This window comes from Leptopilina heterotoma, unplaced genomic scaffold (assembly GCF_015476425.1).
Source record: "Leptopilina heterotoma isolate Lh14 unplaced genomic scaffold, ASM1547642v1 Lhet_60, whole genome shotgun sequence".
Lineage (NCBI taxonomy): Eukaryota > Metazoa > Arthropoda > Insecta > Hymenoptera > Figitidae > Leptopilina > Leptopilina heterotoma.
In genome coordinates this window covers 8,172,573-8,187,817 of record NW_025111138.1, presented here as the reverse complement: position 1 = coordinate 8,187,817, position 15,245 = coordinate 8,172,573, and the positions used below count along the sequence as shown (strand labels likewise).

The 15,245-nt window shown below is 27.0% G+C and overlaps 1 protein-coding gene across 8 annotated transcripts in view; it reads left to right on the top strand.

Moving 5' to 3' along the window:
- The first annotated feature begins 2,224 nt into the window (after nucleotides 1-2,224).
- Nucleotides 2,225-15,245, top strand: part of LOC122509387 (histone-lysine N-methyltransferase 2C-like) — a 44,240-nt gene continuing 31,219 nt past the window's right edge. For all 8 annotated transcript variants that reach the window (XM_043623411.1, XM_043623408.1, XM_043623412.1 and 5 more), the window contains exons 1-12: nucleotides 2,225-2,382; nucleotides 4,258-4,443; nucleotides 4,584-4,773; nucleotides 6,882-7,058; nucleotides 7,337-7,561; nucleotides 8,324-8,567; nucleotides 10,102-10,219; nucleotides 10,423-11,339; nucleotides 12,309-14,037; nucleotides 14,112-14,276; nucleotides 14,656-14,782; nucleotides 14,859-15,073. In XM_043623411.1, coding sequence (XP_043479346.1) covers nucleotides 4,293-4,443; nucleotides 4,584-4,773; nucleotides 6,882-7,058; nucleotides 7,337-7,561; nucleotides 8,324-8,567; nucleotides 10,102-10,219; nucleotides 10,423-11,339; nucleotides 12,309-14,037; nucleotides 14,112-14,276; nucleotides 14,656-14,782; nucleotides 14,859-15,073 — 4,258 coding nt within the window. In that variant the 5' untranslated portion in view covers nucleotides 2,225-2,382; nucleotides 4,258-4,292. The remainder of the gene's footprint in view (nucleotides 2,383-4,257; nucleotides 4,444-4,583; nucleotides 4,774-6,881; nucleotides 7,059-7,336; nucleotides 7,562-8,323; nucleotides 8,568-10,101; nucleotides 10,220-10,422; nucleotides 11,340-12,308; nucleotides 14,038-14,111; nucleotides 14,277-14,655; nucleotides 14,783-14,858; nucleotides 15,074-15,245) is intronic.

Here is a 15,245-nt window from a genome sequence, read left to right as displayed (position 1 = left end):
GTGTCTTTTTTATTTAGTCTATTTTTAACAATTTGTAAATGAAAATAAAAATTGTACTTAATTAATAATTAAACAATTCTCGCGAAGAATTTTGTTATTTATAAAAATAATCGAATTCTTACAAAGAATGTTATTAAAATTTATGAAAATAATAATTTAATTCTTCGCTAGAATTTTATTGAAATTTTTTTTATTATAATTAAATTGTTTTGAAGAATTTGTTTCAATTTTTTGAAAATAGTGAAGTTTTTTTTAATAATTTTTATTCAAAATATTGAAAGTAATAATTGAATTTTATGAAGCATTTTTTTTTAAGTTTTTAAAATAATCGTGTTTATCAATAATTGTAATTAATAATTTAATAATTAAATTTTATTAACATTATTGATAGAAAATTAAATTCTTTTAAACAATTTCATTAGTCTTCGTAAATAACTAAATTTTTTTCTTGAATTTATTTAAATTTCTTAAAAATAATGCAGTTTTTAAAAATAATTTTAATTTACAAATTTTAAAATAATTGAAATTCAAAATTTTTTAAATAATTGAAATTTACAAAGAATTTTATCAAAACTTTTTTCCCCAGAAGAATATTATTATTTTATAAAAATAATTTAATTCTCACGAAGAATTTTACAATTTATAATAATAATTGAATTGTTTCGAAGAATTTCATTAAAATTTGAGAAAATAATTGAATCTTTTCGTGAAAATTAAATTAAATTAAAATTAAAATTGAAATTGTTTTGAAAACAATTGAATTTCTGCGAAAAATTTTACTATTTATAAAAATAATTAAATTCCTCCAAAGAATGGTATTATTTAGAAGAATAATTGAATTCTTGGAAAAATGTTATTAAAATTCTAGAAAATAAACTTAATGTAGGAAGTTTACTTAGCGCGAAACACTAGAAGTATCCATCTAAGTATGACGGGTTGCCTACTTCCTGCTTATATAACTTCGTAATTAAGGTATCAAAGACCAATAATTAATGATTCCTTAGAAGAAGAAAAAAAGTTATTTGAGATAATTAATTTAAAACTTGAGAGAGGGAAAAAATGAGATGAAAATATATCTTGAAAATCTGTATAATTAATAAATGTCTATATTACTTCCGGTGGTAAAATCTTTTTTTCTTATAATTTTATTTCATTAAATTTTATAACGATAATTAAATATACATATTTTATAAAATTTTGATTTGGAATAATTAATGCAAGTAATATCGATGAATAATGAAAAAATAATTAAAGCATAAATACCAAACAGATTTTTAATTTAGTTGGTAAATTATTGTAATTCTCATTATTGATGAATTAATTAATGATTTTATGAAATTGGATAAAGGATTCCTAGAGATGAATTTTGAATCAAAATGTTTCAAATCGAATTATGATTATTATTTTTATTATTATTATTTTTTATATTATTATTATTATTTCTATTTTTATTATTATTATTTTTTTTTATTATTATTAGCAATTGATAAATTTGAATATAATTTAAATTTAGAATTTTATTTTTAATTAAATTTATTTAAAAAATAAATTTAAATTTGAAAATTGTTACTTGCGCCATCTGTTGAGTGTACTTCTAATTTACTTCTTATAGAAATGATGGTAACAAATTTTATTAAAAATATTGAATAAAATTTATTATAAATCATTATTAATGTTATTAATTAATTTAATAATATTAACTACATTTGAAAAATTATTTTTTATTTAATTTTTTTTCTTCTTAAATTTAACTTTATCGACCTGTAATAAAGCAGAAAATTTAGTTTCATTTAAAAATCAATTCTTGGAATTTTTTATTCTATTAATCAAAAATATAATAAATTAATTAATTTCATTATAATTAATAGAATCAAAAAAAGTATTTATTTTACTATTGTTTTTATTAGAATTTTTAATTTAATTTATTATTTTAAAGTATTTATTACTTTACAGTATTTATTATTTTACTTTATTTATTATTTTATCTTATTTATTATTTCACTTTATTTATTATTTACTCTATTTATTATAATTCTACAATATTTATTAATAAACCAATCGACAAATTTAAAAAAAGTAAAATGAAAGTAAAAAATTCAAAAATTCAAATTTTCCCGCTCCGGGATAGTTGACGCGCACTCTGGCGGTTGAACATTGAAACTAACGCCAACAAACTTCCGGATTCCGGGAATACAGACAAATCAACAGTCTTGGTGTTTCACCCTGGTTCACCCGGCGTGTACTCATCCGTTTGTAGTTTTCTGACATTTTTCTGTTTGTTACAAAATGTTTATCAGATCAACTTGTGCAAAATACATGGAAAACCTTAGTAATAGTGCGCGTGAATCAATCATGAGGCTTCGAAGGATGTTTCATTAATTGGTAAGTGTTTGTGTAAAGAAAATAATCATCATGACTCTCGAGGGTGTGTGTTTACAGCCTGCAAACCCTGACAGCAATGGCGTGTCTCGCGCTCCGAAATCTAGCCAACAAATCGTTTATGTTTGGATGACAGTTTGACAGAGTTTAAATAACCGCGGTCACGGGAATATCGTTTCTTTTATGTTAATGTGAAATTCTCTCAAGTAGACATTGTAATTTTTTAAGGTGAAAATTGGTTTTCTAGTGTTTTTTTTTTTGGAGTACCGTGTTACCTTAGGATGGGAACAAGATTGTGGGGCGGCACGCCATCCTTTCGTGACCGAGCGCTACCTGTAAGGACATCAAAACGGCATAAGCTCAACATTAATCGCGAATCAAATTAATCACATTAATTTTCAGTCAAATAATCGTGAAAAACAAAATTCCAGTGAAAAAATCATTGTTTCGCAACTTCAAAACAATTGCCCTCGCGAAATAATGACTATACAATTGAACCTTTGCGTTTTATTCCAACATACACTGTCTGTTAGTACATTGACGGCTACATAAGTTTTTCTCTCAAATCAGTTGTCTGTTGCATTTTTTTCTTTAATTTATCGTTTAATTTATCATTATTCTTCATTTTTTTCCCCCAATTCGAATTTGTTTCGAATGTATAATTGAATTTTCCGAGTTTTGAAGGACCAGCTTTTTTGGAAATGCCACATGCATAGTTTATTTTTAGCTTTTTTTTAATTCACTATTTCAATATATTCTAATTTTTCTCTTTGAAAAAAAAAGAATATATTATTTTTTTATTTACGGCGCTCCAAACGTGAGGTTAATTCAAATGTGTCTGTCAGTGTTCACAAAACAATCATCATTTGCTTATGAAGAATTTAGCAGTTATATTATGCAAAATTATTCATTTATTTTATTTGTTGATAAATTTCTAATAGTGTTTTTGGAGATTAATTCCTAAAAAAAGGAAATATTGTTAAATTTTAACTATTTATCGAAATTCTTTCATAATCATTCTATTTACTATAAACAAGAGAGTTTATTTATTTTGCTAAGTTTGTTAATATTAATTATTATTTTTAAGCATTAAAATGTGTGAATTCAAAGGAATGCCACGTTTTAATGAAACCAGAAACCAAATTTTTGATTTGAAATAAAAAAGTTCATTAAAAAAATAAATTACAATTACTTTTGTATACAGAAGTGATTTTTTATTTTCAATTTTGATAAAAATGTTGTGTTAATTAATTTTGAAGAAGTTACTAGACGCAATTTGATCAAAATTGAAAATATCAACAGTTTGTCATTTTAGTGCAATAAGAGAATTTTAGCGTAGATTTTATTAATGAAAAATTTCGTTCCCATGGTTTAAAGTGTTTTAAAAATGAGTTTTTATTTAAGTCGTACAATTAAAATTTTCGGTATTAATTAATTAAATGCAGTGAGTAGAATTTAATTAATTAATGCATTCACAGCATGTGAGTTCTCTGCGCGAAGTTTATGCGCAGGAAACAAAAGGGCCTTTTTATCTCCATTTTGTTTCCCCTAACTTTCAAAAGGGATGTCTTCTATTTTTAAATTATAATAATTTTTGACATTTTTTGAGAACATAACGAGAATTTTTAAATAATCGATTTGTGATCACTTTTTCCTTTTATGTACCGATGTCTTTTCTTTTTACACGAATGATTCGAATTAATTACCAATATTTATTAATTATTACAAATAAATGTAAATATTATTGTAAATTCTAATTTTTTGACAAAAATTCCGTTTCCATTGAGATAGAAAAAAGGGTTTTTGAGGCATGGAATAAAAATTTTTTCAATTTTGTAAACATAATTATAAATAACGTTTTTTTAAATTAATTTGCAGAAAAAGCCTACGACACTTTTTAAATAAGAAGTGCCATGGATGATGAAGTGCGTCTAGAAGGAGAGGAAGAAATGGAGCTCGACGAAGCTTCTGACGGAGAAGATGAAGATGAGGAAACTGCAGGGATCCCAGTTTCTCCTGCCAACTCCGACCAATTGCTTGGTCCAGCTCCCATTTCTGGAAACAGTTAGTATTACTATTTTTCTTTATTAAAAAAAAAATTTTTTTTAAGTAAGAAAAAACTACAAAATTGATGATATTTAGAAAAATAGAGAAATTGTAAAAAAAATATGTATAAAATAATAATTTGGAACAAAATTTTACAGTGTTGTGCGCAGTCACACCAGATGAACCGTTTCCTGATCCATTGAGATATCAAAAATTTCCACATCCCAGTGGGAAACCGTTGAATATCCGAAGAGGTCCTGGGAGACCTCGCAAAGAACGCCCTCCCGGATCGGTAAGAGGTGTCGGAGTTCGTAAATCATTTGGAAGGGGCTCCGCGAGAGGCAAAGGGTGAGAATTATTTTTATTATTATTTATATTGTTATTAGTATTATTAATTTTATTCTTAATATTACCATTAATATTATTAATTTTATTCTTAAAAAATTCTTATTCTTAAAATTGGTCAGGGAAAAGTCAGGGATTTTTATTAAAAGTACTGGAAATAATTGAATTTTTAAAATTCACGAGAAAACTCTGAATTTTGATGTTTTTTTTGTTTGCCTCGTAAACTATGAAATTACCATGAATTTAAATACAAAACCTTCAATTTTTTCTATTTCTGACAATAATTTATTTTTAAATAACAATTTTTCAAGAACTATCATAAAATTATGACTTATAAATTATTTAATGAATAATTTTGACAATTTTCATAAATACTAGATTGATAGAAGAATTTTAGTTAAAAATACTAAAAAAAAGTTGAATTTTGGAAAAGTTACAAATGATTCCAGAAATTCAATTATTTTTAAAAACTTGGATAAAATTCTTTGCAAGAATTCAATTATTTATATAAATAATAAAATTCTTCACAGATATGCAATTATTTTTATAAACTTGAATAAAATTCGTTTAAAGAATTAAATTATTTTCAAAAGTAATAAAATTTTTCGCAGAAATTCAATTATTTTAGAAAAATTTCAATAAAATTCCTGGGAACATTTTAATTATTTTCATAAATAATAAAACTCATCGCTGGATTTTTAATTATTTTTGATACAATATTTTAATCAAATTCCTCGAAAAATTTAATTATTTTCAAAAATTTTATTAAAATTTGTAAAAAGAATTCAATTATTTAAAAATTTGTTGATAAAATTCTTTATAAGAAATCATTTTTAACAAACATTCAATTATTCAATAAATTATTTAATTTTTAATTTAAATAATTGAATTCTTCTAGAATTTTCTAATGAAAATTGACTTAAAAATGAATTACCGAATACTTAATCGATTTATTATTTATGAAAATAATTGAATTCTTGCAACGAATTTTATTACATTTTTTTTTAAATAATTGAATTTTTTTGAGAAATTTTACTCCTTGTAAAAATAATTGAATTCTTGCAAAGAATTTTATTAGGATTTTTGTAAATAATTAACTTTTTTTTGAAAAATATTCTTATAAGTTTTTGAATTTCAAAAAAGTTTGAATTTGAATGTTTTGAAGAATTTTAATTCATACGGAAAAATAATAATGATTAAATATTTATTTAGAAAAGAAGTTATTGATGTTTTCGAATAATTGTACAATTAAAGAAATTCGCAAATAAATGTATTAAGAATATTTTTTTTTTGAGTATCTAATAATTTTTAGAGTGAATCGGAATATTCTTTAGGGTCAGGGAAAAAGTGAAATTTTTTCCTGGAAATCAGGGAAAAATAAAATTAAATATTTGTGGTAACCCTGATTTTTCTACAAAGTATTTTTCATAATTGTTTAACCCATAATTTAAAGAAGAAAAATTTGAAAACAAAATATTTTATTGTTTTTGTCAAGAAAAATATTCTTTTCCTTTCAATCGTTAATTTTAAAAGGTTAATTTCACCGATGTAAGTTCCGAAAATTCAAATGAATAGAATTTATTTATTTAATCTTCAAATTAAAATTTTTTTCCAATAATTCTCGGTAACGTATCAAAAAAAAGTTAATTATAAAGTTTCTAAACGTCAAATTTAATTTTTTGAATTTTTACAAGACGCTGAAGTCCGCAACGCTTTTAAAAATGAAAAAGAAAAAAATACTGCGACGATTTATTTTATTTTCTCTTTAGATTCATGTTATTTTTGAGTAAATTATCTGTTAAGTAAAAATTAAGGATGAATTAATTTCTAAAAAAAAATTTACGCGCACAAAAATTAGAGATAAATTTAACTTGAAAATTAATAAACTTTTTTTAGAAAAAAATTATATTTTGATAAATGGAAAGAATTTCATATTTTTATTATACAATGAGTAATTTATCAAAAAAAAAATTTTAATAAAACAAATTTCCTTTATTCAGACGTTGGAAACTTTAGAAAGATTAAATTAAATTAAAATTAAATTAAAGTAAAATAAATTTCTTTCAAGCGATGTTAATATTTAATAATGTTTTTCTTTTCATATTTTCCAGACTTGGCTATGCGCGAGGAATGCCTCGTCGTACCAAGAGTAAAGATGATGATACCCATTCTGAATCACCAAGTCCTCTAAGAATCGGTGATGATGGACAAGGAGACGGTGGCGAAACTTCCGGTACCGACAGATCAATGCCAGCACCTGATGAACCACCTAATTTTATGGAGCAATGGTAAAATCACAATCAGTTCGATTATCATTTTAATCTGTTAATTTAACTTTCGATAATAATGATATTAATTAGTAAGTAATTATTATTATTATATTTATTAAAATAGATAATTGTTTTTCTTTTTTAATTTTTCCATCATCTTCCAAAAATCGACAAAAATTTCTTTATAAATATTATTATTATAGTAAAAATAATAATTAGATAAATTAAAAACTAAATTAGAAACAAAAGAAAGAGAAAGAGGAAATGTTAAGTAATAAAATTAATATTTTATAAAGGCCGGGAAAGGTGTGCGCCTTTTGTAATTTGGGAGAACGAAGTCAATTGGGCCAAGGAAAAATGGACAGGTATACTTTACCTGAAGGATTTATACCCGTGAAAAATGCAAATCAAGACACTTCGGAAGTTCCCCTAGACATAATTAATCCAGGTGATAAGAGTCCGCGCATAATTGGACCTGGAGCCGTTACATGTCGTAGGCAAAAAAGTCTCGCCAAATGCAGGTAATTATTGAAATATAACTTCAGTAATCTAATTTTCATTTAATATAATCCTCAAAAATATTTTTTTCAAATTTTTACGTCCGTAAAAGGTTTAAGCTAACAAATATCATAGTTTCTTAAAATTATCACTTACCAAAAAGAAATTTGCGTTTTACCAAAAAAAAATGCATTTTTATGATTTTTGAAAATGTTGGGGATTTGTGGGCCACTGCCTGAATTAAATTCAAAATCAAAATGATTCATTTTACAAGAAGCTTTGTATTATATTCATTTAAATTTGATGCAAAATTTCTTTTTGGAGTCAAAGTACAAATGCTATACAATAATTAAAAAAATATTTTCCCTAAGTACTTTTTAAAAATCCTTGTAAAAACAATAAAAACGAACGCCCAAAATAAATATTTGAATGCAATTTTTCAGGTGGTTGTTGTTTACAGCTTATAGGTAATTGTAAATCTTTGTAAAGTCATGAAATGCTTATGAAAAATTTACTTTGAACGAATAAAAGAAAATAAAAAAAATTTGATGATCAAATATTATTAAATAATGGAGGTGGCCCAAAATATCCCAATCTCTAATACATTAGTAGAATTTTTTTTATTATCCTTGCACTTATATATTTTAATTTATTATCAACTTTACACTTATGTTTTTTAATTTTGAAAAATTTCTAATCAAAATTATATAAATAATATTATAAATAAAGCAATTCATCGATAATATGAATCGAAATGTTTCTAACTGAATATTTTGTTGTTTCAGGAATCCTAATGTTTCCAATTTTATTGAACCAGTGGAAGAGTTAACGATAGTTGGCTACTCGGAAGAGCCGGACGTTGGAAATTTGTTCGAGCAAACTGGACACTTTTACGCTCATTTTTATTGTGCAGTGTGGTCTAGCAATAATCAAAATGTAACACCTGAACTTATTAGCGCTACTGTCATTCAAGCATCTTCGCGACGCTGTGCCTCTTGTTCTCATTATGGAGCGGGATTGTCTTGTAAAGTAAGTAGAATTGACAAATTAAGACCCAAAAAAATTTTACACCTTTAAATGAATGAATTTTTTCGATAAATATTATTATTATTATTTTATAATTTTTATTAATTATTATTTTACTATTGCTGACTACTTGAAATTTCGAAAATGTAAATTAAATATTTTAGAACTTTAATGAAAAATTCTGGAAAAAATTAGATTTTTGAGAAATTTCAATTCAACTTTTTAAAGTTACTTGAATTTTTAAAAAGATAGTTTAAAAGAAATATCAAATTAATTGAAAATAATTAAATTTTGTTAGTTGCTGTTTTCTGTTTTGTTTCCTAACTTTTGAAATAATTTTCTTTTTTAAATGTTTTCAATTTTAAAATTCATTTACTGAAAATTATTCAATTCTTGCAAAGTATTTATAAAAAAATTTGAAAATAAATAAATTCATTTCAAGAATTTTATCCATATTTTTTTCAATAATTAAATTCTTTCTAGAAAATGTAATTAAAATTGAATTGAAAATAATAATTTAATTCTTGGCAAGCTTTTTATTAAAATTCTTTAAAATAATTTAATTGTTTTGAAGAATTTAATTCAATTAATTACAATTTATTGTAATTAATAATTTTCCTTTAAATTATATTAAAATTATTCCTAAAAAATTAAATTCTTTTAAACAATTTTATTAGAGTTTTTGTGAATAATTACATTTTTTCTTAAGAATTTCATTATATTTCATAAAGATAATGTAATTTTTAAAAATAATTTTAATTGAAATTTATAAAGAATTCGATTAAAAACTTTTGAGAACAATTGAATTGTTTAGCAAAATTTTATAAAATTTTTAAAAATAATTGAACCTGTTAGAGATATTTTATTGAAATTATCTTCAATATAATTATTGAATTTTCTCCTATAAATTTTATTAAAATTGTATTGAAAATAATTGAATTTCTCTGAAGAATTTTATTATTTACAAAAATAATTGAATTCTTGCCAAGAATTTTACAATTCACAAAAATAATTGAATTGTTGAAAATAATTGAATTTTTTGAAGATAATGATTTTTTTAAAAGAATTTCATCAAAATTGTCGAAAATAATTGTATTTATATTAAAAATGCTTGAAAAGAATCGAATTTAATTAATAGTTTTTTAAATAATTGTATTTTTTCGAAAAATTCTATTAAAATAGTATTGAAAATAATTTAATTGCTCTAAACAATATTATTTATAAGAATAATAATATTCTTGCGAAAAATTTTATTAATATTTTTGATAAATAAACAAGAATATTTAATATTATGTTTCATTTTATCAAGAATCGTAACTGAATATTTTTAAATGGTTGTTAGTGAAAAAATCAGTATTAAAGAGTTCAAATGGTTAATTTTGTCTGGAAATCAGTGAAAAGTCAGGAAGAAGAATCAAATTTTTGTAACAATCTAGTTATTACTTTCGGAATTTTGAAGACAATAATTTTTTATTTGATTTTGTCAAATTGATGATAAAATTCGAAATTAATTAAATTTTACAAATTTTACTTTCAGGTGGGATCGTGCAATCGTTATTTTCATTTGCCATGTTCAGCTGCTTCTAGTTGCTTTCAGGAGAAAACTACATTATCTTTATTCTGCAATATTCATTCCGACCAAGTCCCTCGACTTTGTAAGTATTTCGCAACAATTTTAATTATTAAAATCTAATTAGAAATTCGTTTATTTCATCGTTTTATTTTTTAATAGAAATTATTGAAAACTCGTAAAATTAATTGAAAGTCATAAAATTAACTAAAAACTGATAAATTTAATGGAATGCCATAAAAATTAATTGCAAGAATTAATACTTTGATTTGACGATTTTTTTTACAGTAAATTTCGATGTAAGCTGTATGATATGTGGTCAAATGGGAGACGTTTCAAAATTGGTGATGTGTTCAATTTGCCATCAGCACTATCATGGACTTTGTGTTGGTTTGCGTCTATTACCAGGAGTTCGTGCAGGATGGCAGTGTTCAACCTGTCGAGTATGTCAGGTGTGTCGAGAACATGAAGACGTTTCAAAAGTAATGGTTTGTGAAAGATGTGACAAGGCGTATCATCCGGGCTGTATGAGACCAATTGTCACGTCAATTCCAAAATTTGGTTGGAAATGTTTATGTTGTCGTATTTGTACGGATTGTGGATCTCGTACTCCAGGCGCTGGACTTTCTTCTAGATGGCACGCCCAATATACAGTTTGTGATTCGTGCTATCAGCAAAGAAATAAGGGATTCTCGTGTCCACTTTGTCGGAAGGCGTATCGCGCTGCCGCCTATAGAGAAATGGTACAGTGTAGTGGTTGTACAAAATTTGTACATGGCACATGCGATCCCGATGCTGATCCTCATACTTATCAGAGACGAAAAGAGGAGAATCCAGATTATGAATATATTTGTAAGAATTGTAAAAATATGGCACTTATGAAACGTAAGGATAGTTTTGATGATCATGGATTGGATATGAGCTTAACTGGATCTCAGGACAGTCTTTATGATGGCGATTCGTCGGAGTATGATTATACTGGTGGTTTTGATGATTCTTATTATTCAATGGGAATGGGAAAAGGAAAACCATTTTGCGCTTCCAAAATTGCTAAGAAACGATTTGGTGGTGGCGTTGTGGGAAGACCGAAAGGAATGGGAAAACACGGGTATCAAAAGCGGCAGAAAATGAATGAATTTGGCCGCAAACGGGGACCAAAAGCAAAAATGCGGGGTATTTTTGGAGTGCCTGGAGTTGGATTACAGGTAAAGTATTGATACCCCTCAAATAATTGAATTTTTTTACAATACAGGGTTGCCACACAACCTGGAAATGTCAGAGAATTTTATAGCCCTTGAAAAAACCTATAAAACTCAGGGAATTTTGATCGGAATCCTAGAAAATTGTTGTTTTCTAAAGTTATTGTAATTATTCTTAAAATTTAATTAATTTTTAGAATTCGTAACGAAATTTTGAATTTTTGTTTTTTTTTTTGTTTTTCTCATAAACTAGGAAATTACCACGAATTCTAATGCAAAATATTCCATTTTTTTCATTTCTGCCAATAATTTATTTTAAATAATTTATCTTTAACAACTGTCAAAGTTATTATTCATAAATTATTTAATGAATAATTTTACTTAAATATTTTTAAATAAATCAATTTTAAAAGAGTTGCGTTTACAATTTTCATAAATAGATGAACTTCAAAAACATTTAATATGAAATTTTATAAAATTTCAATTTTCAATGAATTTAATTAAAAATTTTAAAGAATTTAGATTTTTATTTAATTGAAGAATTTACGAATAATTCTTATAATATAAAATAATTATTTTATCACTCGGTCATCTTTAATTATTATAAAACATGAAGAAAGAGTTTACTTCGAGTCGAAGACTCGGAGTGATCCATTTCTTCATATTTTACAATAATATTTTTAACAGTTATTGAATTTAAAATTTTTGAAACTCGCAATTTCTATGTAAAAATAATAATTGATGTTTTCGATTAATTTTATAATTACAGAAATTCTTAAATAAATGTAATAGATTTAATTTTGTAAATAATAAGTATAGTTTTAAAAACCTGGAAAAAATTCGTTTTTAACCAGGAAAACCTGGAAAAATAAGGGAATTTGAAATGAGTAAAAGCGTGGCAACCCTGTAATATAACGAGCGTAACGCGCTTATTCTTATATAAATTTGTATTTTATTATTAATTTTTATTTTTAGTGTATGTCCGATTCGTCGAAGGAGGACGAGCCGGGAGTTGAAAACAGATTGGTCTTGTGTTCGGCGAAGGATAAATTTGTTTTGACACAGGATATTTGTGTGATGTGTGGAGCTATTGGGACAGATCAAGAAGGATGTCTGATAGCTTGTGCGCAGTGCGGCCAATGTTATCATCCTTACTGCGCCGGTGTAAAGGTCACAAAAGTTATATTGCAGAAGGGTTGGCGATGTCTCGATTGTACCGTTTGCGAAGGTTGTGGCGAGAAAACGGACGAGAGTCGTTTGATACTTTGCGACGACTGTGACATAAGCTATCACATCTACTGCTTGGAACCGCCGTTGGATTATGTACCTCAGGGCAGTTGGAAATGTAAATGGTGTGCACAGTGTCAAACCTGCGGTTCAGATAATCCAGGATTCAATTGTAGTTGGCAGAAGAATTACACTCAGTGCGGACCTTGCGCTTCACATACAATTTGCCTCGAGTGTCAACAACCTTACAATGAAGGCGATTTAATAATCCAGTGTAGTCAGTGTCAACGATGGCTTCACTGTTCCTGTGACGCAATTAAAACTGAAGACGATGCCGAAAAATGCGCTCAAGTTGGTTACAATTGCACCCAATGTCGTCCCAGCGATGAACCGCCGCCTCATATATTGCGTAGTTTGCCAAAACCACAACCTAAATATCCTCGATCACCACCTCCACTCACTCGGAGTCCAGAGCATTATAAGCCTTCGCCTCAACAGTATTTAGTCGACGGTGTTTATTTATCCGAATCGGGTATGAATCACATTAAATCGTTAACATTCGAGCATCAGCAAACGAGAAAGAAACGAAGAAAGTTGCCAGTGGTTGATAAGGAAGCGGATATAATGGCAACCATTGAGTCAGTGGTCGCTGGAGGAAGTCATGATAATTCTCTGGATGATGGAAGCGGGAAGCTAGATCTTCTCGATGTGAAGGACGAACCTACTGAAGTTTTAAAGGAAGGAATGACTTGGACTCCACGTAGTGGAGAACCACCGCCTGAAGGTTTTAGTATTTACACCACCGAAAATGGAGTCACCGTTCTGAGACGAAAACGTCAGCGTAATTTGCAAAAACTTGGAATTGGCGGTTTTGTTGTTCGACTCAGGGGAATGAGGAGAGATAAAGAAGAGGAGGGTGACGGGGAGAAACTTCCCGATGGAATGATGGGACTTTCAGAGGATAAACCTCGTAGGAAGCCTCAGAGAAGAAAACCAAAGACTAAGCTCTCCGAATGTTTTCCTTCTTACATGCAAGAGGCATTCTTCGGCAAGGTTCTTATGGGCACAACCAAAGACAAAGATTTGGAAAGTAGCAGTGATTCCGACAATGAACACAAAACTAATCTTAATACTGGTACAATTCAACTATCACAGGATGAACTTAAAGCAATTCAACAAGTCAAGGCGAAGCAAGAAAAAGAGGAAATCAAAATACCAATGGAATCGCATATTAAGAGGGAAGAGATGATGGATGAAGATAACAGTGATCCTGAAGCTCTTGGTGATATACTACCAATTTCTGGTGATTTACTGGACAGTGATTTAGTTAATACGATAATGAACGAGCCTGATGAAGATTTGGTTAAAGCTAGTGAAGCTTTAGAGGAATTGGATGATGCTCAAGGCTCTACCAAGGACGAGTTGACCGATATTCTCAGTCCGCACTTTAATTTGGAGTCTATGGTTAGAGATACAGGTATGTAGTTGAAATTTCAAATTTTCTTTATCTATAAGTAAAAAAAGATACTAAAAAATTAACCGTTTTCACAGGCTTGCCAAATATGGACAGCAAAGACGTGGAGGAAATTTTCAAAGGTGTCCTTACTGATGAATCTCAAGAATCTCAAGAATCTTCAGTGTTTCCGCTTCAGCCTCAAGTAACGCCACATGCTTCTGCTCCTACCACGCCTTTAGTTTCGCCTTCTCCTCATCCAGGTATGAAAAAATTTATTAAAAAACAAAACTTTATTCATAACAATGTTCGTTTAATTATTCCATTTTAATTCGAAATTCAAACCAAAGATTTGTCCAGAAATATTTTGAATCCTATTCGGAAAATTCCTCTTCTGAAGATACCTTTCCTAGATAGAAGATCCTTATTCCAATGTTCTTTTGAAAAGGTACAAATAATCAGATTTACATTTTCAATAAGTTTTACATTTAAGAATAAATTTCATTGTTTCCAATATTTGGAATTGGTTTTTTTAGAAATTCCAAAATTGGAATGTAAATTTCCACTTTATTTAATTAATTATTGTAATTGCGTAAATTTATTATTCTTATTATTAATGGAGAAAACGTTACATTTTTAAAGCTCTACAAGGAGGTTTGCAATTGGTAAGACCTCAAGTTGCCAACACTCTACCTTCTGTTGGACAGAATAATTTGAATTCTCCAATGAGTTTTCCACCTCCCTCGCCCTATCATTCTGAATACAGCAAGTAAGTAATGATGAAATTTAAATTAATAATTTAATTATTTAAACTCGGAAATTTAAATTTATTCTTGAAATTGTAGCAGTCCACAGCAATTTAGTCCTGCCTTCTCGGAACCACCGAGTCCATGGGTAAATCCAGAAGACGAGGGAGCTGGTGGAAATTCTGGTGTTCCACATAACCAAAGAGGAAATAATCCTAAGATGGAAGCCGATGAAGTTCTAGGCACGGGAGCTACGATCTCAATGGTCCTTTACGCCAATATTAACCATCCGGAATGGAAAAAAGAATTTCCAGGTAGAAATTAATATTTGATCATTTTTCTATGTTCCTTCTTTGATATTTCTTCTGTTTTAGAAAAAAAAATTATTAATTCAAATTAAATTATTTCGAAAGGTTTAAAATTTGAAAAATTTTAATTCCTGTGAAAAAGTAATAATAATTAAATATATATTTTTAAAAAAATTAT